Source organism: Zea mays, chromosome 8, assembly GCF_902167145.1.
Source record: "Zea mays cultivar B73 chromosome 8, Zm-B73-REFERENCE-NAM-5.0, whole genome shotgun sequence".
Taxonomy (NCBI): domain Eukaryota; kingdom Viridiplantae; phylum Streptophyta; class Magnoliopsida; order Poales; family Poaceae; genus Zea; species Zea mays.
This window is the reverse complement of record NC_050103.1, coordinates 158,806,078-158,831,412: the sequence shown is the minus strand read 5'-3', so window position 1 is coordinate 158,831,412 and position 25,335 is coordinate 158,806,078. Positions and strand designations below refer to the sequence as shown.

Here is a 25,335-nt window from a genome sequence, read left to right as displayed (position 1 = left end):
GATGTGAAGAGCGCTTTCTCAACGGGCCAATCAAGGAGGAGGTGTACGTGGAGCAACCCCCTGGCTTTGAGGATGAACGGTACCCCGACCACGTGTGTAAGCTCTCTAAGGCGCTCTATGGACTTAAGCAAGCCCCAAGAGCATGGTATGAATGCCTTAGAGACTTTTTAATTGCTAATGCTTTCAAGGTTGGGAAAGCCGATCCAACGTTATTCACTAAGACTTGTGATGGTGATCTTTTTGTGTGCCAAATTTATGTCGATGACATAATATTTGGTTCTACTAACCAAAAGTCTTGTGAAGAGTTTAGCACGGTGATGACTCAAAAGTTTGAGATGTCAATGATGGGCGAGTTAAGCTATTTCCTTGGGTTCCAAGTGAAGCAACTCAAGGATGGGACCTTCATCTCCCAAACGAAGTACACGCAAGACTTGATCAAGCGGTTTGGGATGAAGGACGCTAAGCTCGCAAAGACTCCAATGGGAACCGACGGACACACCGACCTCAATAAAGGAGGTAAGTCCGTTGATCAAAAGGCATACCGGTCTATGATAGGGTCCTTACTTTATTTATGTGATAGTAGACCGAATATTATGCTTAGTGTTTGCATGTGTGCTAGATTTCAATCCGATCCAAGGGAGTGTCACTTAGTGGCCGTGAAGCGAATTCTTAGATATTTAGTCGCTACGCCTTGCTTAGGGATCTGGTATCCAAAGGGGTCTACCTTTGACTTAATTGGATATTCAGACTCCGATTATGCTGGATGTAAGGTCGATAGGAAGAGTACATCAGGAATGTGCCAATTTTTAGGAAGGTCCCTGGTGTCATGGAGTTCTAAGAAACAAACTTTTGTTGCTCTATCCACCGCTGAGGCCGAGTACGTTGCCGCAGGACAGTGTTGTGCGCAACTACTTTGGATGAGGCAAACCCTCCGGGACTTTGGCTACAATCTGAGCAAAGTCCCACTCCTATGTGATAATGAGAGTGCTATCCGCATGGCGGATAATCCTGTTGAACACAGCCGCACAAAGCACATTGACATCTGGCATCACTTTTTGAGAGACCACCAGCAAAAGGGGGATATCGAAGTGTTTTATGTTAGCACCGAGAACCAGCTAGCCGATATCTTTACCAAGCCTTTAGATGAGTCGACCTTTTGTAGGCTGCGTAGTGAGCTAAATGTCTTAGATTCGCGGAACTTGGATTGATTTATAGCATACATGTGCTTTATGCCTTTGATCATGTTCCTCATGCATTTTGTTGTTTATTTATGGTGCTCAAGTTGTACAAACACTCCCCGGACCTCAAAAGTCCATGTGTGAGTGATGCACATATTTAGGGGGAGATGTGCTACAACTTGACCCTTTGAGACTAACCGTGTGCTTGAGGTTGCTTGATTTAGTCTCAAAGGTGGATTGTAAGGGAAAAGGTGGACTTGGACCATGCAAGACTTCCACTGCACTCCGATGAGAGGGTAACTTACTCCAAGTTCATCTCAATATCCTTATTGCCTTTGTACTCTTATTTGAAGATTTTGGTGAGGCAATGGGGTTCTTGGGCCAAGATTGATCCCGTTTTGGTGCTTGATGCCAAAGGGGGAGAAAATAAGGCCAAAGCAATAAATGGATCAGCTACCACTTGAGAATTTTGAAAATAGTAGAATAGAGCTTTTGGTTTGTCAAAAATCTCTTGTTGTCTCCTGTGTCAAAAGTTGGCCTCTTGTGGGGAGAATGGTTGATTATAGGAAAAAAGGGGGAGTTTTTTTTTGAAATCTTTGATCGATTTCTCTTGGAATACTTTTCTCTATGCTTCAACAAGTGAATTTGACTTAGAGATAGGAAATTGAGTTTGATGTTCAAAAACAAACCAAGTGGTGGCAAAGAATGATCCAAATATGCCAAATCTGATTCAAAACAAATTTGTGTTCTCATTTGAATCGATGTTGCACTTCTTTTAGTTGCTTTATGTTGTGTTGGCATAAATCACCAAAAAGGGGGAGATTGAAAGGGAAATGTGCCCTTCGGCCATTTCTAAGTATTTTGGTGATTTAGTGTCCAACACAAGTTCTTAAATGATAAACTATGCCAAATGGTGGATAAGGTGCAAGTCAATACAAAGGTATGATTCTAGACTTAGTACATTGTTTTTGTGTACTAACATGTTTGTCTAAGTGCTAGAATCAGAGAAAATACAATTGGAAAAGCTTGGATCGAAGCAGCTAAGAGTCTGCTCAGTCTGGGTGCACCGGACTGTCCGGTGGTGCACCGGACAGTGTCCGGTGCGCCAGGCTGGCGTCTGTCAACTGGCTGCTCTCGGGTTTCGTCGGCGGCATACGGCTATAAATCACCGGACTGTCCGGTGGTGCACCGGACGGTCCGGTGAGCCAACAGTCGGCCAGGCCAACGGTCGGCCGCATAATCCGCGCGCGACGCGTGGCAGAGCCAACGGCCAAAAGGGGGCACCGGACTGCCCGGTGTGCACCGGACAGTATCCGGTGCGCCAACGGCTCTGAAACTCCAACGGTCGGCTTCGCCAAAGAAGGAAAGAAATCCGCACCAGACAGTGTCCGGTGGTGCACCAGACTGACCGGTGCGCCAGGCGACAGAAGGCAAGAATTACCTTCCTGGAATGCTCTCAACGGCTCCTAGCTGCCTTGGGGCCTTAAAAGGGACCCCTAGGCGCATGGAGGAGGACACCAAGCATCCTTTGAGCATTGTTGATCACTCACACTTCATTCTTGCGCACTTGTTCGACATTCTTAGTGATTTGAGCTCCGTTCTAGTGAGAACCTTGAGATATTGTTTTGAGCTCAAGTCTCGGTTTTGTGTGTGCGTATTTGCTGTGGTTTTGAGTGTGTCGCTTCCCTCTTTTACTCTAGTGCTTCATTTTGATTCTTATTGTAAGGGCGAGAGACTCCAAGTTGTGGAGATTCCTCGCAAACGGGAAAGAGTAAAGTAAAGAAGATCACCGTGGTATTCAAGTTGATCATTGGATCACTTGAGAGGAGTTGAGTGCAACTCTCGTCCGTTGGGAAGCCACAACGTGGAGTAGGCAAGTTTTGTACTTGGCCGAACCATGGGATAAATCCTCGTGTCTCTTGTGCTTGTCCTTACTGTGTCTATTGTGTCTCACAAGAGAACTCCTCTCTAGCCACTTGGCCTTATTGTGCTAACACCTAATCAAGTTTTGTTGGATTAAGTTTCAAGTTTTTACAGGATCACCTATTCACCCCCCTCTAGGTGCTCTCAATTAGGCATTTTAAGTCTCAGGCCATGTCTATACTCCTCGCCTCCTTGTGTCGAGAGGAGTATAACAAGGTGCAAGGGTTAAAAAGCGCCAAAGAAATTTGGGACGTCCTCAAGACCGCGCACGAAGGGGATGAGGTGACCAAGATCACCAAGCAGGAGACGATCGAGGGGGAGCTCGGTCGATTCGTCCTCAACAAAGGAGAAGAGCCGCAAGCTATGTACAACCGGCTCAAGACGATGGTCAACCAAGTGCGCAACCATGGGAGCACCAAGTGGGATGACCATGGAATGGTCAAGGTTATTCTAAGATCCCTTGTTTTTTGCAATCCTACTCAAGTGCAATTAATTCGTGGGGATCCTATATATCAACTAATGTCTCCCGAGGAAGTGATTGGCAAGTTTGTGAGCTTTGATCTAATGATCAAAGACTCCAAACACATTATCAACTTGGAGCAAGGCGCCACCTCCACACCCGAGGTGCAACCCATCGCATTCAAAGCGACAGAAGAAAAGAAGGAGGAGTCTACATCAAGTAGTCTTCCAATTGACGCCTCCAAGCTTGACAACAAGGAAATGGCACTCATCATCAAGAGCTTCCGCCAAATCCTCAAGCAAAGTAGAGGGAAAGACTACAGGTCCCGCTCCAAGAAGGTGTGCTACCGGTGTGGTAAGTTAGGTCACTTTATTGTTAAATGTCCAATCTCCAGTGAAAGTGACAGGGGCGAAGACAAGAAGGGGAAGAAGAAGGAGAAGAAGAGGTACTACAATAAAAAGGGCGGTGATGCCCACATATGACGAGAATGTGACTCCAACGAGAGCTCCACCGACTCCTGCTCCAACGAGGACGCCGCCAACATCGTCGTCAACAAAGGCCTCCTCTTCCCCAACGTCGGCCACAAGTGTCTTATGGCTAAGGACGGCAAGAAGAAGAAGGTACACTCTAGAGCCACTCCTAAATATACAACATCTAGTGATGAGGGTAGCTCTAGTGATAGTGAAGATAATTTAATCTCTCTCTTTGTCAACCTTAGCATGGACCAAAAGAAAAAATTAAATGAATTAATTGAAGCCATTAATGAGAAAGATGAACTCTTGGATAGCCAAGAGGGCTTCTTCATTAAAGAAAACAAAAACTTTGTTAAACTGAAAAATGCTTATGCTCAGGAAGTAGACAAATGTGAAAACTTAACTAAGGAGCTTAACATTTGTCATGATTCAATTTCTAGTCTTAGAACTGAGACTGCTAATTTAATTTCTAAGATTGAAAACTTAAATGTTTGCAATGATTCTATTTCCTGTCTTAGAGATGAGAATGCTAGATTAAAATCTAAGATAGAAGAATTAAATACTTGCAAACCTTCTACATCTACTGTTGAGCATGTTTCTATTTGTACTAGATGTAGATATGTTAATATAGAAGCTATGGATGATCACCTTGCCATGATTAAACAACAAAATGATCACATAGCTAAATTAACTGCTATAATTGCCGAGCATGAGCTCGAAAAATGAAAATTTTAAATTTGCTCGTAGCATGCTTTATAATGGGAGACGCCCTACATTAAGGATGGCATTGGTTTCCAACAGGGGAGCAATGTCAAGCTTAATGCCCCTAAGAGATTGTCTAACTTTGTGAAGAGCAAGGCTCCCATGGTTCAGGATAGTGAGGGTTACATTTTATATCCTGCAAACTATCCAGAACATAAGATTAGAAAGATTCATGCTAGGAAACCTCATAATGTTTCTCACCATGCATTTATGTACAAAAATGAGGCTTCTAGCTCTAGGCATACCACACATGTTAAAATTCCTAGAAAGAAAACTCATGCTGCATCAAATGAACATAACATTTCATTTAAGACTTTTGATGCATCATATGTTTTAACTAACAAATCAGGCAAAGTAGTTGCCAAATATGTTGGGGGCAAACACAAGAGCTCCAAAACTTGTGTTTGGGTACCCAAAGTGCTTGTTTCTAATGTGAAAGGACCCAAGACCGTTTGGGTACCTAAGAACAAGGCATAAACTTGTTTTGTAGGTTTATGCATCCGGTGGTTCGAGTTGTATAATCGAAAGCGGGTGCACAAACCACATGACAGGGGAGAAAAGGATGTTCTCCTCCTATGAGAAAAATTAAGATCCCCAATGAGCTATCACATTCGGAGATGGAAATCAAGGTTTGGTCAGGTAAAATAGCTATATCTCCTGACCATTCTATTTCCAATGTTTTTCTTGTATATTCTTTAGACTACAATTTGCTTTCTGTTTCTCAATTATGCAAATTGGGCTACAACTGTCTATTTACAGATATAGGTGTCACTGTCTTTAGAAGAAGTGATGATTCAATAACATTTAAGGGAGTGTTAGAGGGTCAGCTATATTTAGTTGATTTTAATGAGAACAAAGCTGAACTTGACACTTGCTTAATTGCTAAGACTAATATGGGTTGGCTCTGGCATCGCCGACTTGCCCATGTTGGGATGAAGAATCTTCACAAACTTCTAAAGGGAGAGCACATTTTAGGACTAACCAATGTTCATTTTGAGAAAGACATGGTTTGTAGCGCATGTCAAGCAGGAAAGTAAGTTGGAGTCCACCATCCACACAAAAAATAATGACGACAGATAGGCCGCTCGAGCTACTCCACATGGACCTATTCGGCCCGATCGCTTACATAAGCATCGGCGGGAGTAAGTACTGTCTAGTTATTGTGGATGATTATTCTCGCTTCACTTGGGTGTTCTTTTTACAAGAAAAATCTCAAACCCAAGAGACCTTAAAAGGATTATTAAGACGGATTCAAAACGAGTTCCGATTAAGGATAAAAAATATAAGAAGCGATAATGGAACATAGTTCAAGAATTCACAAATTAAAAGTTTTCTTGAGGAAGAGGGCATCAAGCATGAGTTCTCTTCTCCATACACACCTCACAAAATGGTGTAGTGGAGAGGAAGAATAGAACTCTACTGGATATGGCAAGAACCATGCTTGATGAGTACAAGACTCCAGACCAGTTTTGGGCTGAGGCGATTAACACCGCCTACTACTCCATCAACCGGTTATATCTTCACCGAATTCTCAAGAAGACATCATATGAACTCCTCACTGGTAAAAAGCCCAATGTTTCATATTTTAGAGTCTTTGGGAGTAAATGCTTTATTCTTATTAAAAGAGGTAGAAAATCTAAATTTGCTCCTAAGGCTGTAGAAGGCTTTTTACTTGGTTATGACTCAAACACAAGGGCATATAGAGTCTTCAACAAATCCACTAGATTGGTTGAGGTTTCTTGTGACATTATGTTTGATGAAACTAATGGCTCTCAAGTGGAGCAAGTTGATCTTGATGAATTAGATGATGAAGAGGCTCCATGCGTCGCGCTAAGGAACATGTCCATTGGAGATGTGTGTCCTAAGGAATCTAAAGAGCCTCCAAAAACACAAGATCAACCATCATCTTCCGTGCAAGCATCTCCACCAACTCAAGACGAGGATCAAGCTCAAAATGATGAAGATGAAGATCAAGAGGATGAGCCACCTCAAGAGGAGCAAGAAATACATGGTCAAAGACCGCCACACCCAAGAGTCCACCAAGCAATTCAACGAGATCACCCCGTCAACTCCATCCTTGGTGACATTCATAAGGGGGTAACTACTAGATCTCGAGTTGCTCATTTCTGTGAACATTACTCTTTTGTTTCCTCTATTGAGCCATACAGGGTAGAGGATGCACTAAGAGATCTGGATTGGGTGGTGGCAATGCAAGAGGAGCTCAACAACTTCACGAGGAATGAGGTATGACATTTAGTTCCACGTCCTAATCAAAATGTTGTAGGTACCAAATGGGTATTCCGCAACAAGCAAGATGAGCATGGTGTGGTGACAAGAAACAAAGCCCAGCTTGTGGCCAAAGGTTATTCACAAGTCGAAGGTTTAGATTTTGATGAAACTTATGCACCCGTAGCTAGGCTTGAGTCAATTCGAATATTACTTGCCTATGCTACTTACCATGGCTTTAAGCTCTATCAAATGGATGTGAAAAGTGCCTTCTCAATGGACCTATCAAAGAAGAGGTCTATGTTGAGCAACCTCCCGGCTTTGAAGAGAGTTAGTACCCTAACCATGTTTACAGACTCTCAAAGGCGCTTTATGGGCTCAAGCAAGCCCCAAGAGCATGGTATGAATGCCTGCGAGATTTTCTTATCACTAATGGCTTCAAAGTCGGTAAAGTCGATCCTACTCTCTTTACTAAAACTGTTGCAAAAGACTTGTTTGTATGCCAAATTTATGTTGATGATATTATATTTGGGTCTACTAACAAGTCAACTTGTGAAGAGTTTAGTAGGATCATGATACAAAAATTCGAGATGTCTATGATGGGGGAGTTGAAGTATTTTCTAGGATTTCAAATCAAGCAACTCTAAGATGGCACCTTCACCAGCCAAACAAAGTACAATCAAGACATACTTAAAAAGTTTGGAATGAAGGATGGCAAACCCATCAAGACACCCATGGGAACTAATGGGCATCTCGACCTCGACACGGGAGGTAAATCCGTAGATCAAAAGTTATACCGGTCGATGATAGGATCTTTACTCTACTTATGTGCATCTCGACCGAATTATGCTTTTTGTATGCATGTGTGCAAGGTTCCAAGCAAATCCTAAGGAAGTTCACCTTAGGGCCGTGAAGAGAATCATGAGGTATTTAGTTTACACTCCTAAGTTTGGGCTTTGGTACCCCAAGGGATCCACTTTTGATTTAATAGGATATTCTGATGCCGATTGGGCAGGGTGTAAAATTGATAGGAAGAGCACATAAGGGACTTGTCGGTTTCTGGGGAGATCCCTGGTGTCATGGGCTTCAAAGAAACAAAACTCCGTAGCTCTTTCCACCGCCGAAGCCGAGTACATTGCCGTAGGCCATTGTTGTGCGCAATTACTTTGGATGAGGCAAACCCTTAGGGACTATGGCTACAAATTGAGCAAAGTCCCTCTCAATCCGCATAGTGGATAATCCCGTTGAACACAACCACACTAAGCACATAGACATCCGATATCACTTTATGAGGGATCACCAACAAAAGGGAGATATCAAAATTGCTTATGTTAACACTCAAAACCAATTAGCCGAAATCTTTACCAAGCCACTAGATGAGAAAACTTTTAGCAAACTTAGGAATGAGCTAAATATACTTGATTCTCGGAATTTTGATTAAAACATTGTACACATAGCTCATTTATATACTTTTGATCATGTCTCTTTCATTTGGTGCAAATGCATACTTCTTATTATTCTTGCACCAAGGCTACGACTAATGTGTTTTCAAGTGTATTTCTATACTAAGTCGTAGATTGAAAGGGAAATAGAGTCTTCGGCAATGAACAAGGCTTCCACTCCACAACTCTGACGGTATCATCTACCCTTTGTCGTTGTTCCTCCACACTCTTAATTGGTATAATCCTTCACTCTTATTTACTTGTACCAATGGGGAGAAAGTATTAAAGGGCTCTCAAAGTCTCCGTTTTTGGTGATTAATGCCAAAGGGGGAGAAAGTATTAAGCCCAAAGCAAAAGGATTGAACCACCATTTCAAGAATTTTCGAAATGAAGTTTTAATTGGTATTTTCTCAATTGGTATCTATTTCAATTGATGTATTTTCAAATTAGAATATGATATCAATTGGTATCTATGTTTCACTTGATTTGTAAGAGTAAAATTTCAATTTGATATCTACCTCAAAACCCTCTTGAAAGCTAAGAGGAGAAAATTCATTCAGGGGGAGTTTTATTTAGTCAAAGGGAAAGCACTTGAAACAGGGGGAGAAATTTCAAATCTTGAAAATGCTTCTTGCAATCTTATTCATATACCTTTGACTATTTGCAAAAAGACTTTGGAAAGGTTTTCCAAAAGGATTTGCAAAAACAAACTTGTGGTGCAATGTGGTTCAAAATGTTAAACAAAAAGAAAAAGTAATCCATTCATACTCAGTGAGATTTTCAATTGGTTTAACTCCAAGTAACCTATGCACATTCAAAATGCAAACTAGTTACACTTCTGCACTTTTATATTTGCTTTGGTTTGTGTTGGCATCAATCACCAAAAAGGGGGAGATTAAAAGGGAAATTGGGTTAACCTTTTCCTATAAATAATTTTGGAGGTTGATGATCAACACAAACACATGGACTAACTAGTTTGTCTAGAATTCATGTATTACAGGTGCATAAGGTTCAACACAAACCAATAAAAGATTCAAGTTAGGGACTCAATTTGAAACGGAGCAAAGAACTTGAGTGGGCTAAAAATTAGCGCACCGGACTGTGTCCGGTGCACCAGGGCCGTACACTCCAAACCAGCCACTCTTGGGAATTCCAGGGCGCACTCTGCTATAATTCACCGGACTGTTCGGTGTGTTACCGGACTATCCGGTGAGCCAGCGGAGCAACGACTATCTGCGCCAACGGTCGACTCTGCAAAGTGCTACAGTGGGCTACAGTGCCACGATAGAAGTCAGAGCTACGAAGTCAGAGGGCACCGGACTGTCCAGTGTCGCAAGAGGACAAAGCCTCCAACGGCTGACCAGCTCTGAACCCTAACGGTTGGGTGACGTGGCAGCCCACTGGACAAGGAACAATGCCTGTCTGGTGGCGCATCGGACTGTCCGGTGCGCCCATCGCCAGCAGCCTCCCCAACGACTACCAAAGTGGTTGGGGGATATAAATAACTGAGAGCACCTAGAGGGGGGTGAATAGGTGATCCTGTGAAATCAAACACTAAATAGCCACAAACTTGATTATAAAAGTGTTAGTGCGAGTTAATCAAGTTGCTATGAAGCGAGCTCTTGCGAGCAAAACAATCACAGAGAAAAGCAGCACAAGAGACATGGTGTTTTATCCTGTGGTTCGGCCAAGTATAACACTTGCCTACTTCCACGTTGTGGCGTCCCAATGGACGAAGGTTGCACTCAACCCCTTTCAAGTGATCCAATGATAAACTTGAATACCACGGTCTTTTTGTTTAGTGTTCTTCTCCCGTTTGCGAGGAATCTCCACAAGTTGGAGCCTCTCGCCCTTACAATATAGATCACAAAGAAGCACATGAGTAAGGGAGGGAAAGTAACGCACACAAGAGAAGAAGTGAGCACACAAACACGGCGCAGGGAGTTTACAACTCAAACGGTGCTCAAATCTCAAGAACGATGATCCGATCGCGTGGTTGAGGAGTCTAGGCGTCTTAGAATGTTTCTTGCAAGCTTGGTGTTCTGCTCCATGCGCCTAGGGGTCCCTTTTATAGCCCTAAGGTACCTAGGAGCCGTTGGAGATCAACTTGGAAGGCAATCCTTGCCTTCTATCGAGCGGCGCACCGGACAGTTCGGTGCACCACCGGATAGGTCCTGTAGCAGTCCGGTGCTCGATCTCCTTCTTTATCTGGCGCATCCGACCGTTGGGCCGGAGGTCCCGTTGGCGCACCGGACATTGTCCAGTGTGCCCAACCGACCGTTGGCGCGGGCCACGCGTCGCCCGCTGATTGCTGGCGACCGTTGGCTCGGGCGGCTCTGACTCACCGGACAGTCCGGTGATTTTTAGCCGCGACACTTTCTCCTTTTCCTGAGTGCGACGAGTTCGTCGCTAAAGGACTTGGGCGCGGGCACTGAAGACTCACCGGATAGTCCGGTGCGCCACCGGACAGTCCAGTGATTTTTAGCCACGTCGTCTGGCCGATTCCCGAGAGCAGCCAGTTCGCCGCCGGGCCAGCCTGGGGCACCGGACACTGTCCGGTGCACCACAGACTGCACTGGTTTGGCTGACTTAGCCAACTCTCTTCTCCAACTCAAATAATTTCTTCTCGGCAATGTTTCCTGGCACCTCGATGCATATGTTAGTACTCAAAAACAGTTTACTAAGGCCGGATACATACCTTTTTCTTCGATTTGCACTTCTCACTCATTTAGCACATAAGAACTAAATCAATATGTGTTAGGCATCTAATCACCAAAACACTTATAAAAATGGCCAAAGGGCACATTTCCCTTTCAATAACCCCAACCACCACAACCTTTGGCATCCAAGTTTTTTAGAGATCACATTCAATACAAGAGCTAGTGCATTCACTGCAAGACACATTTCCAAAGATCAAACCCTCTCCAAGCCTAGAATTCAACTCAAACATTTAGTGACTTGTGAGAGAGTGTGTTCGTGTTCTTTTGCACTCTTGTTTCTTGGATTGCCTTTCTTCTTTCTCATTCTTGTTCTCAAGTGACTTGTAATTAAAGCAAGAGACACCTAAGTGTGTGGTGGTCCTTGCGGGGTCTTAGTGACCCGATTGATTAAGGAGAAGGCTCACTCGGTCTAAGTGACCGTTTGAGAGAGGGAAAGGGTTGAAATAGACCCGATCTTAGTGACCTCCTCAACGGGGACTAGGTTCTTTGGAACCGAACCTCGGTAAAACAAATCATCATGTTCACTCGCTTTGATTCTTGTGTGATTTGTTTTCCCCTCTCTTTGGACTTGAATTTAATTCTAACGCTAACCCTCGACCTTAGTGCTTGCTTAAGTTTATAAATTTCAGGTTTCGCCTATTCACCCCCTTTAGGCGACTTTCAATTGGTATCAGAGTCAGTGATTCATTAAGAGTCTAACCAACTCAAAGACTATGAGACCTCTCACTCCCTCACCACGGAGAGAGCCCCATGTGCGGTTCAGCCCATAGAGTTGGGCCCCACGTGGACATGTGTGATTAGGGTCGTGTCTGTAATAAAGTTTACCGTAATGACTGTCTGTAACCTCCCCTTGTGGGAATATTCTGGGGATAAACCAGGTACTCGAGGGTCTAAATGTCTTTGACAGGGACAAGCAGCCCCTCGAGTACCTATAAATACCCCGTACTGTGCTCAGGCACAGTGGGACGAACGAGGTTTTGACATCCTGTGTTAAGCTTTGCAAACTCTCTCCCTAATTTCCCGTTGGATCAACCTGTCTTGAAGGGCAGGTTCCAACAGGCTAATGACCAGTCGCTGAGACATTGATGGCGATGGCGAGGCTGATGACGATGTTGATCGGTGAGATTACTGGATGACGGAGACCGTCTTCTCGGCGAGACCGCGAGAGGCGTCACTACACCATTGTCCCGGTCACGGACTCGATCTCACGCGCCTCGCCCTCACGAGCATGGAGTGGCGGCTGACGACGTGGGTGGCGGGCGCCGGCATGGGTTCACCTCGCGAGCAGGCTAGGGTTCGGTAGTCGACAGTCAGCACTGAGTCTTCTCTGTATTCCAAAGGCCATGGGTTGCAACCTGCTAGTCAGGCATCACAGTCAGCTAGTATGTTTGGGTGTGCGTAGTGGACTGGTCCTGGGCTGGAAACTTACGGGTGTGAGTTGAGCTGACCTCTAGCAATCTAGCACGGCTTGCACAGATTCGCTATAGCGGGGTGGGTAGACAGGTATCGGGTAACGAGGCCCGAACCCGCTAAACCCGACGAGTAATGTTTTTGTAGCATTTAGAACCCCGTGAGGATCAAATTAACTCTATACCCGTTTTCTAATGGAGAAATTCTTCATGGGGAATTAGATATCGAGTTTCCATTGACATCTCTAATTTAGTTTCTTGTTAGAATTTTGGTCTAGAGCCATGCTGAACCCGCTCTCCTTCGTGTGTGTTTGGTTAGCGGGTTGATGCAGGTCAACCCGTGTTTGGTTCAAAAAGTTCGCGAGTTAGGTTGGTTCTGGGTCAAAATAATTCTTTAAGATGCAGGTTCTAGGGATTCCTCAAAAAACAAGCGAACCACTTCGACCCATTCCCTCTCCACCCCTCCTTTCACCCACGCGGCCACACCATATCTTCACCCAAGTGCAGCCTGCGGAGGGGCGCACCACCGCCGCCGGCCTGTTCTTTAGTCATCGGCTCCCCCGTCGGCCTGCCCTTCGGCGCGCTGCGCCCCGACCATGCCCGCCGTAAGAGTTCTCCGGCGTCGGCGTGCTCTCCAGTCGTTGGACTCCCACATCGATCTGTCCTCCGGCGCGCTACGCCCCCGTCTACGCCTCCCAACGACGTTGTTGTGCTGTGATCAGCCCCTGCCACCATCCACCAATACCACCTCCATATCCCCTACCGACACCACCAGGTGAGAAGTAGCGGCCCCATCTTTTGTTGTGCTTATGTATTTCTCAAATTCTGAAATAGTGTTGGTTTCATTTATTTTGAATGTTGTAATCTCATTTGGAATTAAAGATATCATCCTTAGTGTTCTCCTCGCCCCCCACTCCGGCGTGTTCTCCGGCGTCGGCGTGTTCTCCAGTCGTTGGACTCCCACATCGATCTATCCTCCGGCGCGCTACGCCCCCGTCTACGCCTCCCAACGACGTTGTTGTGCTGTGATCAGCCCCTGCCACCATCCACCAATACCACCTCCATATCCCCTACCGACACCACCAGGTGAGAAGTAGCGGCCCCATCTTTCGTTGTGGCTCCCCTCGCCCCCCCACTCCGGCGTGTTCTCCGGCGTCGGCGTGTTCTCCAGTCGTTGGACTCCCACATCGATCTATCCTCCGGCGCGCTACGCCCCCGTCTACGCCTCCCAACGACGTTGTTGTGCTGTGATCAGCCCCTGCCACCATCCACCAATACCACCTCCATATCCCCTACCGACACCACCAGGTGAGAAGTAGCGGCCCCATCTTTCGTTGTGCTTATGTATTTCTCAAATTCTGAAATAGCGTTGGTTTCATTTATTTTGAATGTTGTAATCTCATTTGGAATTAAAGATATTATCCTTAGTGTGGTAATGTGACCAGGAAGGTGATATTCAGTTCATCCTTCATTCATCCCTCATCATGAAACCAAATAAGAGACGGTGCAACTCGAACCTAATTCAACCCGGTAAGCGGTAACCAAACAAAAAATTAGGTTTAATTCACCACTTAAACCAAATAAGAACTAGTCCCGTTCAACCAACAAAAATGGATCAGTTTCGACTCAACCCACCCCGTTCCGGACCAAACGGCAGTAGAAGTGTCGCGCGCGTGCAGCCGGGCTGGTGCGGTCGTGGTGACGACCCGATCGCGAGCGGGCGTCGCAGATTAATCCCCATTTTTCTAATTGCGTTACATGACGCCCGGCTGGCTTCGCCTGGCCGTGGGCTGTGGCTCCCCTCGCCCCCCCACCACCTCGTCTCTCTCCTCCTGTCGTGCCCGCGGTCGCGTCCCCTTCACCACCACCCCACCCGCCTCCGCGTCGCTTGTGCTGCTGCCACCGCCGTGAGCCTCCACCACGGGCGCCACGCGTTCCCGGGGGCGGATCGCGCTGCCGCAAAGGCGATCGGCGAGTGACCCAGGGGAGGAGATCGCCCGTCGGCGCCGCAGCTGCCGCCGCAGACCGAGCCGCGTTTCCTCCCGTCCGGTTCCATCGCAGCTCCTGTCTGGGCCAGTCCGTTGAGGCAGGGCGGGGCGGCTCGATCGCCCGCAGATGAATCATGGTGCGTCGCTGGCCCTTATGTTTCTGTTTGTTTGTTATGATGCTGATGTGTCCGAGTGCGAGATTGTCTTCTTCCGTTGGCGTCTGTTTTTGGCTGGGTTTGGAGCAGTATTCTGTGGTTTTGCAACTCGTGTTTTGGGGAAAGTGAAGTGAGTTTGGAGTTGGCCTTTTCCGGAATTTGGAGCTTTCAATTCAATTTATTGAAGCCACGAGCTGGTTCGATTTCTCTGGTACATTTGTTGGATAAGCTGAATTATAGTTTTCTCGTGCAAAAGCAGAATGGAGCCATCACAAGTAGCTCATTTGCGCTGGCAGTCCGGATCATGTCAGAATAACTGAGTTCCGAGCGGAATAACATGTTAAAGCACTAGCTCAATTTACTGGGTATATTTAGCCATATGGAGTTGAATGAAGTAAAGTTCAGTTAACTCTGGGGGATCAAACGAACTGTATAAGGCCCTAATTTGCTCCTGGTTTAGTTTCAGGATAGAAATGGACATTGCTGTAATAAGCTATACATTACATGCGATCGGACCTGGATTATTATATAAGAAAGTTGATGTGTAGTCGATATACATGTTCTGCTCTGTGAAACCCACTTACTTTTTGCAGTCCATTGAGGTGCAATAATTTGATGCACATGTATGCTAATCTGCTGATCCACCTGGAATGCAATTTCACAGGTTAAATCTGTCGCTTGTGACATTTTGCAGGCTTCAATGTTAAACATTGTCATAGGTTCTCATGTATGGGTGGAAGATAAAGACTTGTCCTGGGTTGATGGTGAGGTATTCCGAATTGATGGTCAAAATGCCCATGTTCACACAACCAAGGGGAAGACGGTATGTGTTGCCCTGCTGCTGAAGTCTGTCACACCCCTGTTTAGTTTGCTTTTTAGTTCTTCATAATTTCAGAGTTCAGTTTATGGCCCAGAGTGCTTACAATGTACTTTACTGTGTAGCAGCTTTATTCTCACGCATTCTGTGTAGTGACCTATGTTGGAAAAAACAGTGGCACCCTATGCACTGCCAGGAATTGAAAACATTGATGAATAATCTAAATTGTTGATACTTATGAGTATTCTTTTTGTCTACCTAGCTAGTAATTCTTGCTTGCAGCTGCGTAACTACATGAGGTCTTGAACAACATTAACTGATATCTCTCCAATTTAGGCTGTGGTGCATCCACCTTTTAGAGAAAAGAGGGTTGAGGGGGTTGGGGGAAGGGTTTTCAGGTCTCTGTTCACTTTCAAAGGTAGCAGCTAAAAATCACTGGAAACAACAAGCACATTTGATTATGCACGCACCTTGGATGTCATGTTTGAGAAGATAATGGGGTACCATGCTGAAAAACTGCTCTTGCAATATGGTGAATCACCCAAAGCACTGGAATCCTGTATACAGATTACAGAAGCAGTATAACCATTTTATAACCTTGTATCTGGATTAGATGGGCGAGAGATTTCCAGACTGCAGTATGTGAAAAGTACTTTGGATAAAGTACCCTAAAGTTTGACAGGGAAAATGACATGCATTAGCCACTCTGTGGACACTGTACATGTTTTGGAGTTCAAGTACCATTTTATTGAAGACACTAAAACTTAACATTGTAAATTTGTAATGCTTTTGTTTCGATGAACATGATTAACGCCAGATCCCTGTTCTCCAGATGTACCTGCCATTTCATCATATGTCAATGTAATATGAGCAACCTTTGTGATTAGCAGCCTGCCTTTTTTGTCGACTACCCAAAGAGGCAGGAGCCAGGAAGTTAGGCAAGATGGTACCAAGGCCACACAGGCTAGTAGAGAGTATAGTACCTCAGCATCAGACATATCTTTCTCTTTAAACAATTACAAGTTGATTTACATGCATGCTGCACTCTCGAGAGTGACTGTCACACACTCATGAATAGATTGCTGAAAGAACTTGCATGTGTGTAACTCCTGCTCACCAGGATTCGAACCCTGATGGGTGTAGTCTCCATCACACGAGAGGCGGTTCCTGAGCATTAGGCATACTGTCTGTAGACTGTTTGAGAAGTATTGAACATTCGACAATCTGCCAACACCTAAGAGCATCTTTCTAGAATATGTACCTGCATCAACCCTTTTTAATATGTTTTCATATTATTGTCATAGATAAGGAATTTTCCTGGCAACTGAAAACAAATTACGTCTCTGCCTGCGGTTTATAAATGTAACAGGTGCAGGATTATTTGAATCACTTCTGTCCTTTTTTATCTTGTATGGTTTCTGAAAATTCTGGTTTGTTATATTGCAGCAGTGGGCCAGTGGCCCAATGATAGACTTTTAGCATAGGCTTCGACATAAGCCTGTATATTACATATTTGATTGGTTTGCTGTATCTTAAAGTTGGTTTCTTTCCAAGTTTATTAGCTAATAGATTAGCAAAGAATTGATTCTAATAGGTTGTCAGGGGCGGCTGTTTTAAACCTGCTGATCACCTCTTGAGATTAAGCGAGAATAGACCAAGAAACACCCCTATAATTTATACTCTCATGTTTCTCCCTGTTCTCCTGAACCTCTCTGTAGTCTGCAACTTAAATTACTGTGCTCCAATGGCACTTTACTACAAGTTGTTACAGTCAGACATTCCTATAACGAATATTTATCACTCCATGAACAAACTACCATAATACATATGCACTCGTCTCTTTAATGACTATCCTTGCCCACCACCAACTACTTTGTTCTTTTATTATTGGGCCTTCTTTTTCGTTATGTATAATGAGAAACTCCACACAATTAGACATCTATGTGACCTATCCTTAGGTGTAATCAAAATTCTTGAAAGCAGCTAGCTTCTACAGCACTGCATACCTTGGCTCTTCTTCCAGATCAATGAAACACTGATTATTATTGTATATACTATCTTTGTCTGGGAAAGACATGTGCAAAGATTTAGTAACTTCAGTCATCACTAAGAAAAAGCATAAAAGTGATTAAGAACACTACCATATGTACACTGGGGAATTTAAATGTGTTACACCCTTCATTTCTTTTTGTAAGGAATATCAGGATTTGAGAAGTGTTTCAAGGTATATTTTGATTATTAATTTCTCTTACAATATATATCTTTAGTTACAAACCAACATCTTGCTAAATGCTAAAACACATGTGAAATATGGATCTATTAGTGTACCTTTCGTGCACTAATCATACACATACTCTTACTAATTGATGGTCCAAATTTACAGTGTTTGACTTTTTAAAATTCTAGTATGCCCTGCATTTTCCAATAGAAGGAGTAGTATTCAGTTTGAGTTAATACTACATTGATACCAATGACATGCCAGTTTCCTTATATCATTGCTGCTATACTGAAGTTCTTTTTTTTTGTCTCATGACACTGGTTATGCCTTTGCTTGTGTAATTAGGTCATTGCAAATATCTCAAATATTCATCCTAAAGACACAGAAGCACCACCTGATGGGGTGGATGACATGACAAGGTTATCATACTTGCATGAGCCTGGTGTTTTAGATAACCTGGCTGTCAGATATGCGAAAAATATCATTTATGTGAGTGATGCTTTTGTTACTTTATGGGAAGCACAATTATTATGTGAATCAATTTTCTCTAATGTTCTTCTCTTGACTTCCCAGACCTACACTGGTAACATTCTGATTGCAATAAATCCATTCCAAAGGCTACCTAGTCTGGTTGATGCCCTTACTATGGAAAAATACAAAGGTGCAAATCTTGGTGACCTAGATCCTCATGTATTTGCAATAGCTGACGCCGCTTACAGGTGAATGTTTATACTACTACCATTTAGTGTAATTCATCAACTGCCAAGTGGGGGTGCCCCTATATTGATGGTACCATTTTGCGTTCATTTGAATAAGGAAACAGGCAAATGATAAATGAAGGAAAGAGTAACTCCGTTTTGGTCAGTGGTGAAAGTGGTGCTGGTAAGACTGAAACTACGAAATTGTTGATGAGATATCTTGCATTTCTGGGTGGGCGATCCGGAACAGGAGAGAGGACAGTTGAACAACAAGTTTTAGAAGTAAGTTAGAAAATTGTCTCAACTTTTCTTGTTGATGAAATCAGATGTTCCATTTGTCAAGATGATATGAAGGTCTTGTAAACTAGTAATTCCATTTGTAGATATTGTTTTCACTACTTACTTATCTTTTGGATCCAGTCTAATCCAGTCCTTGAAGCCTTTGGGAATGCAAAAACTGTTCGGAACAACAACTCAAGGTAATTCCTTTTTCATGGATATCATAAATTGAACTCATAAGATGTTAAACATGTTCGGTTGTAGACATTAAGTGCAAAACCTTGGTGGTAATACCAATAAGATGAAAATACTGAACCCTGGTGGTGGTACCTATTGTCTTGCATAACCGAGAGTATATTGAGATCACAGTATATGTAGTAACTTAATCTTACGGATGAGTTTTTTGGTGCATGAAACAGTGTTTTTAAGGCATTGCCTAGGCGACGCCTAGGCGTCCAGGCGCTCGGATAATTTTAGGCGCCTTGCTCGCCTAGGCGTTAAGGCGGTGGTCATGTTTACTTGCTCGCCTTACCTCCTTAAGAACACTGACATGAAACTAGATGAAATCAGAACCAAAGATTGTTGGAAAGTGAAAAACCTAACCCTAACCAGGGTTGGGAGTGGTATTAATAATGGAGTTAGGTGGGCCAACGCCCAACACAATAGGGGACTAAATAGAACCCCTACGCAACACACACGGTACATTTCAACAACCCCTGCAGTCGAAACTCTAGCCACGACAGATGTTGAGACTGGAATGAAACTCCTCAAACACCGTTGTAGGGAGGCTCTTGGTGAAGACGTCGGTGAACTGAGAAGTAGTCGAGACATAAAGAACTCCCACATCTCCAATGGCGACACGCTCGGACGAAGTGGAGGTCGATCTCGACATGCTTCATGCGCTGGTGCTGGACGGGGTTGGTGGAGAGGTATACGACGCTGACATTGTAGTGCTTCTCATCAGCGGACTTTGGAGCTCCTGAAGCAGCTGACGGAGCCACACCACCTCGGCTATGCCGTTAGCCACAACGTGGTACTCGACCTCGACGTTGGAGTGGAAAATGACTAGCTACCGCTTCGAGGACCACGAGACAAGGCTGTCGCCGAGTAACACGTCGTAGCTTGAGGTGGACTGCTGTGTGTTAGGACAACTAGCCTAGTCGACATCTGTGTTGTTATGAACGGCATATGGCTACGAGGGTTTGAGGGCGACAACTAGGGTTAAGGGCGTTGGGGAGGCTAGCCGCAGGGCTTTGCCCACGGCCGGCAAGAGAGAATTTCCTTGAGCTCACAATCATCAGTAAAACGCTTGGAGCGCCCCATCATTGCTCTGTCCAGGTTGGAGTTATTCTTGTCTTCTGCCCGATGTATCAAATTAAAATCGCCTCCTGCCAGCCAAGGTTTGAGGCACAAAGCTCTCACATCTCTGAGTTCCTTAAGGAAGAGAATCTTGTCACTATCATCTTGAGGCCCATACACGCCCGTAAACCACCAATTACGCCCTTCCGCTTCCATGAAATGTACAGAAACTGAAAAAGGTCTACTCGAGAGGATAAAGCTTGTACAACATATCCTTTCCAAGCAATCAAAATACCTCCCCGAGTACCATCAGCAGGCGGATATACCCAATTATTAAACTCAGAACCGAAAATAGAGGAAAGGAGGAACTAGTTTACAGAACCTAACTTGGTTTCTTGCAAACACACAATATCTGCTTTGGATGAAAGAATGACATCCCAGATAGCATCTCGGTGAGCCTTGTTGTTAAGCCCCCGGACGTTCCAAAACAACATAGAAGAAGGGTTCATTTGTCAACAAATAAAAGATGACCACAAGGATGATACCCTCAGAACCCGGCAATGAGATCCACTGATTTGATCTCCTCCCCCTCATCAACTGTCCAACCAAAGATGGATGCCAATGCTACCATGTGGGCATCAGAGGCAGGGTTGACAAATAATTTGTTGTAAGCATCCTGAGCTTCCTGGCTAATTTTTTCATTTTGAGCAGCAAAACCCAAGCTCTTGATGACCCTCTTTTGTGCTTCAGAAACAATTGGCCCTGGCGACCACGGAGCTGCCTCAGCAACCCTTCTGCTCCGGCGGGGGAGAGTAACATCATGTGCCTTGAACTGCCTTTTCTTGACAGGAGGGTGAGGGAGCAGCTGAGAAACTGGTATGGTTATTTTTCCATTAACAGGTGCCTCAAGGGAATAGAAGGGGAGGCATCAGTAGCATCATGTTCCACTGTCTCAGCCTCTCAGGAGATGCCCTCGGTTGCTGTTGTCGCCGGGAATAGACCCTTAAGGGAGGAGGGGGAGAGGCGCTCCCAATCCCCTTAGGGTAGACAGGTGTTGCGTGAGCCCCGGGGGTGCCTGGCCAAGAGGACCCATGCGTCGTCATACCTGCAGGCACGTCTGGAATCTTTGGAAGCTCAGGTTGCGACACGTCGTGGCCAGACGTCGCACAAGGCTGCTCTGGCGAAGCTGGGAGAAGGGATGGGCCAGGCCCATCAGAATGCTCCAGGGTCCACGCGCCAAAATCTTCAACATCTTTGTCATCAGCACCGACTGAGCGGAAACCCCATATCTCCGGATCCTCTGGAACCTCTTCACGCGCCATCAATGGGGTGACCCCCGATTGGGAAGCCACAATCCCGGCCGCCAAGGGCGGCGCCAACCCCGCGCCCGAGGGAATCGCAGAAAACGCTGCAACCTTCAACCGCCTGGCTGTTCGCAATAAATCGGCGGAATTCCCGCTCCCCCTGATCCTCTCCGCGCGCCCTTAATGGGGCTGCACGAGGGGTAGACGACGTTGTGGCCGCCAAGGGCAGCGCCAGCCCAGCATCCAACGGAGCCGCTGAAATCTCGTGAGCGCGCGGGCCCAAGGCCGCCACATCAGCCTCTCCATCCGCCGTCAAACCAGCGCCCGAGGCGCCCCCATCAGCCACTGAAATCACGCGAACACGCGGGCCCAGGCGCACATGCACCGGGCCGCGAGCAGACAACTGATAGGCTTGCAAAGCGTGTGCTATCGCAACCGGAGCGCTGCCTGCTGTGTGATCAGGAACCTGAAAATATTAATCATCTATTGGTTTGCTTGTGTTTTCACCAAGCAATTCTGGTTTGAGTTTCTCAAAGATGGTGGTTTGCAGAAGTTCTGTCCATTGCAGGACGGTCTCTCTTTTGAATCTTGGTGGAGGAGCAGCAGTTCTAGAGTGCCTGATCAGATGAAAAAAAATGTTTCAACTCATTGGTGATCTTAGGTGCCTGGGTTGTATGGAAGCATAGGAATAAGTGTGTTTTTGATGGGTGCAGTCCTAGTCTAGCTGTCGCTCTACGGGTGGCAAGGGAGGAGGCTTTGTATTGGTCCTTTTTTTTTCTGAACGCGCAGGAGAGCTGCGCATCATTAAATTAAGAGAAGAAAACAGTCCAAAATGGACCAAAGTACAATCCCAAAATAGGCAAAACACCAAAACCACCAACTCCTGCTGCGCACAGAACTGCAGCCTCCTTATGCGCATGAAAACAGCAGCACACAAAAGGAGACCAATCAGCAAAAAGTGCCAGCAGACCACACACACCTGCTCTTCACTAATCACCCAAAAGAACCCTTGACCTAAAAATTACAGCACCAGGACCCAAAGCCTCAAGATGTCTAGCACCGGCAAGCCTCCAGCACTCAACTTCATCCAAAAAAACTGTCTTTATTCCATTAATTGAAGGTCTGACACTATCAAAAACCGCCTTATTACGATGAAGCCATAAACACCAAGCCCGCAAGATGATGATACTGTTAAAGCCTCTTCTTTTGGATTTGTGCACTTGCTTACTCACTTTCGTCCACCAGTCAGCAAAAGCGGACTCATTAGAGACAGGAGAAAGATTAGCCATCCCCAACGAAGAAAGAATGTAATACCAAAATTGCCGCGCAAAAATGCAAGTGCAAAGGAGGTGTTGGATATTTTCCGGCTCTTGATCACATAAAGGACAAACCTCATGATGATCTAACCCTCTTTTCTGCAGTCTATCAGCTGTCCAACATTTATTTCTTATTGCCAACCAAAGAAAAAATTTGCATTTGGGTGAAGCCCAAGTCTTCCACAACCTCTTCCATGGTTCAAAAGTAATCGAACCCATGAATAAAGCCTTATAACACGATTTAGAAGAGAACTGTCCAGAGTAAGAATGAATCCACACATGTCTATCAGCCTCCTGAGTGAGCACCACTCCGCTTAATGCGTTCCAATGGTTTAGATATTGCTGTAGCCCAGACAAATTAAGAGGAGTCTCAATATCGCTGACCCACTGCCAGTTCTCAAGAGCATGGGCCACCGTTTTGGAAGAAATAGCCCGTTTCCCAATATTAGCCACAACAGCAGGGGCAAAATCTTGGATACGAGACCCATCCACCCACCGTTGTATTGGTCCTTAGCAGGAGCAAAAGCTCTGTTAGATACCTGTCCCGTGTTCCCTTGTAATGGGCCTGGCCCAGTTGTTTGGTGGTCTATTAATACACTGCCCACCCTATTAGGGTTAGGGTTTTCCTCACTTCTACAAGCTCTGTCCTCCCTCCAGATTGGAGAACTGTTTGTGTAACAGAGCTCTAGGTCGTTGTTTCCTTTTTTTTAGCTGGTGAACAGTCCTCTATGTAATCCTAGGTGGGCTGTGTGAGCACTGCTGTACCGGGGATCTTTTCCCCCCTTTTTTTCTTAATACATTACCGTGCAGCTCTCCTGCGTATTCGAGAAAAAAAGAAGGATATTTATATAATCTATCAGTTTGTCCTCCGATACTTGCACATATGATGGTACTGATTTGTCAACCTTTTCTGTCCATGTGGTGAAGTCGATTTGGTAAATTTGTTGAAATCCAGTTTGACAAGAGTGGTAAGATATCTGGTGCTGCCATTAGAACTTACTTGCTTGAGAGATCTCGGGTTTGCCAAATTAATAGTCCAGAGAGGAACTACCATTGCTTTTACTTCCTATGTGCAGCTCCATCGGAGGTAAATTTTTTCCCAACCTTGGTGTAATTATTTGTTTCGGATCTTCTACCCAAGCTTGTTACACGTGCCATGTTTCCACGGAAAATGTGTGGCTGCAGGATCTTAAGAAGTATAAGCTCGGGGACCCATCGTCCTTTCACTATCTCAACCAGTCAGCTTGCATTCAAGTTGATGGAATCAATGACGCTGAGGAGTACCTTGCAACAAGAAATGCAATGGATACTGTTGGAATCACTGATCAAGAACAGGTTTAAAAAATTCCTCCTACTTCAGTTCAGTAAGAAAATGTTCTTCCAGGGTGGATAAAGGAGCTAGACAGTAAGTAATTCCTTTTTCTTGGCATGACTGTTTACAGGAAGCTATATTCCGTGTTGTTGCTGCTGTGCTTCATCTTGGAAACATAAATTTTGCAAAAGGGAGAGAGGTAGATTCATCCATAATAAAGGATGACAAATCTAGATTCCATCTTAAGACAGCAGGAGAGCTCTTGATGTATGACTAGTGTTTTCCGTTCTCCACTTCTCATCACAAAACTTTAATGTTATATAGTACATATCTATATTCCATGTTACACTTGGAATGCCCATTACAGGTGTGATTGTGAGAAGTTAGAGAATGCCTTGATAAAAAGGGAAATTAATACACCCGAAGGAGTGATTACCACAACAGTTGGTCCAAATTCTGCTACTATTAGCCGGGATGGTTTAGCAAAGCAGATATACTCTCGATTATTTGAGTGGTAATAGACTTAGCAATGTATTCCATACTAATTATGCAGTTGTTTTATAAGTACATACACTTATACTATTGCAGGCTTGTAAACAGAATAAATGCATCAATAGGACAAGACCCAGACTCTAACAAACTGATTGGAGTACTTGATATATATGGTTTTGAAAGTTTTAAAACCAACAGGTAATTGATTAGTTCTAAAAAGAGCAGCAAATTTGTACTATAAAATACCTTTTTGAGGGGTGCTTACTCCTACTTTTATGTGACTGTACCAACAGTTTTGAACAACTGTGCATCAATTTTACCAATGAAAAACTCCAGCAACATTTTAATCAGGTATTATGGAACTTATATTTTTGGTGGAACCTTTCTTTTTATTGCTTGAATGAGCCAATTAATACTTTGTGCTTGTTATGTAGAATGTCTTCAAAATGGAACAAGAGGAATACACAAGGGAGCAAATTAATTGGAGTTACATAGAGTTTGTTGACAATCAAGATGTACTTGACCTGATTGAAAAGGTATGAAATGGTTATTGTATAAGACACATTGCATTGAACCTAAAAACTCGACCTGCGGGGGTTAAGACAGCCCCCGAGCATTATATTAAGAAGACATTCTCACGCAGGTCGAGAAAACCCCCGAACCCCTGCCCCACCCATATACAGCGGCCACCGTAGCCCATGTGAGAAACGATCGCGACCACGACCGGGCCTTAGACCTTTGCTTTGGTGTGGGACAAACGAGAGGATTTTTTTAACCACAACCTGAAATTCGCTCCTATGGGGAGTCGAATTCAGGACCTGAGGAGTGCTATTCGGACCACCTAACCAACTCGACTAGAGGCCC

General features: G+C 44.7%; 1 protein-coding gene across 6 annotated transcripts in view; it reads left to right on the top strand.

The window, feature by feature from the left end:
• Window positions 1–14,212: 14,212 nt before the first annotated feature.
• The window catches only part of LOC103637423 (myosin-17), a 65,397-nt gene continuing 54,274 nt past the window's right edge, over window positions 14,213–25,335 (top strand). For 4 of the 6 annotated variants that reach the window (XM_020542474.2, XM_020542471.2, XM_020542473.2 and 1 more), the window contains exons 1-13: window positions 14,213–14,718; window positions 15,431–15,559; window positions 18,117–18,260; window positions 18,345–18,490; window positions 18,595–18,751; window positions 18,890–18,948; window positions 23,595–23,754; window positions 23,853–24,002; window positions 24,110–24,246; window positions 24,347–24,493; window positions 24,568–24,669; window positions 24,765–24,822; window positions 24,906–25,007. In XM_020542474.2, the coding sequence (XP_020398063.1) occupies window positions 14,716–14,718; window positions 15,431–15,559; window positions 18,117–18,260; window positions 18,345–18,490; window positions 18,595–18,751; window positions 18,890–18,948; window positions 23,595–23,754; window positions 23,853–24,002; window positions 24,110–24,246; window positions 24,347–24,493; window positions 24,568–24,669; window positions 24,765–24,822; window positions 24,906–25,007 (1,494 nt within the window). In that variant the 5' untranslated portion in view covers window positions 14,213–14,715. Of the gene's footprint in view, window positions 14,719–15,430; window positions 15,560–18,116; window positions 18,261–18,344; window positions 18,491–18,587; window positions 18,752–18,889; window positions 18,949–23,594; window positions 23,755–23,852; window positions 24,003–24,109; window positions 24,247–24,346; window positions 24,494–24,567; window positions 24,670–24,764; window positions 24,823–24,905; window positions 25,008–25,335 lie in introns of all 6 variants that reach the window. The other 2 variants (XM_035961872.1, XM_020542475.3) reach the window with 1 other exon arrangement.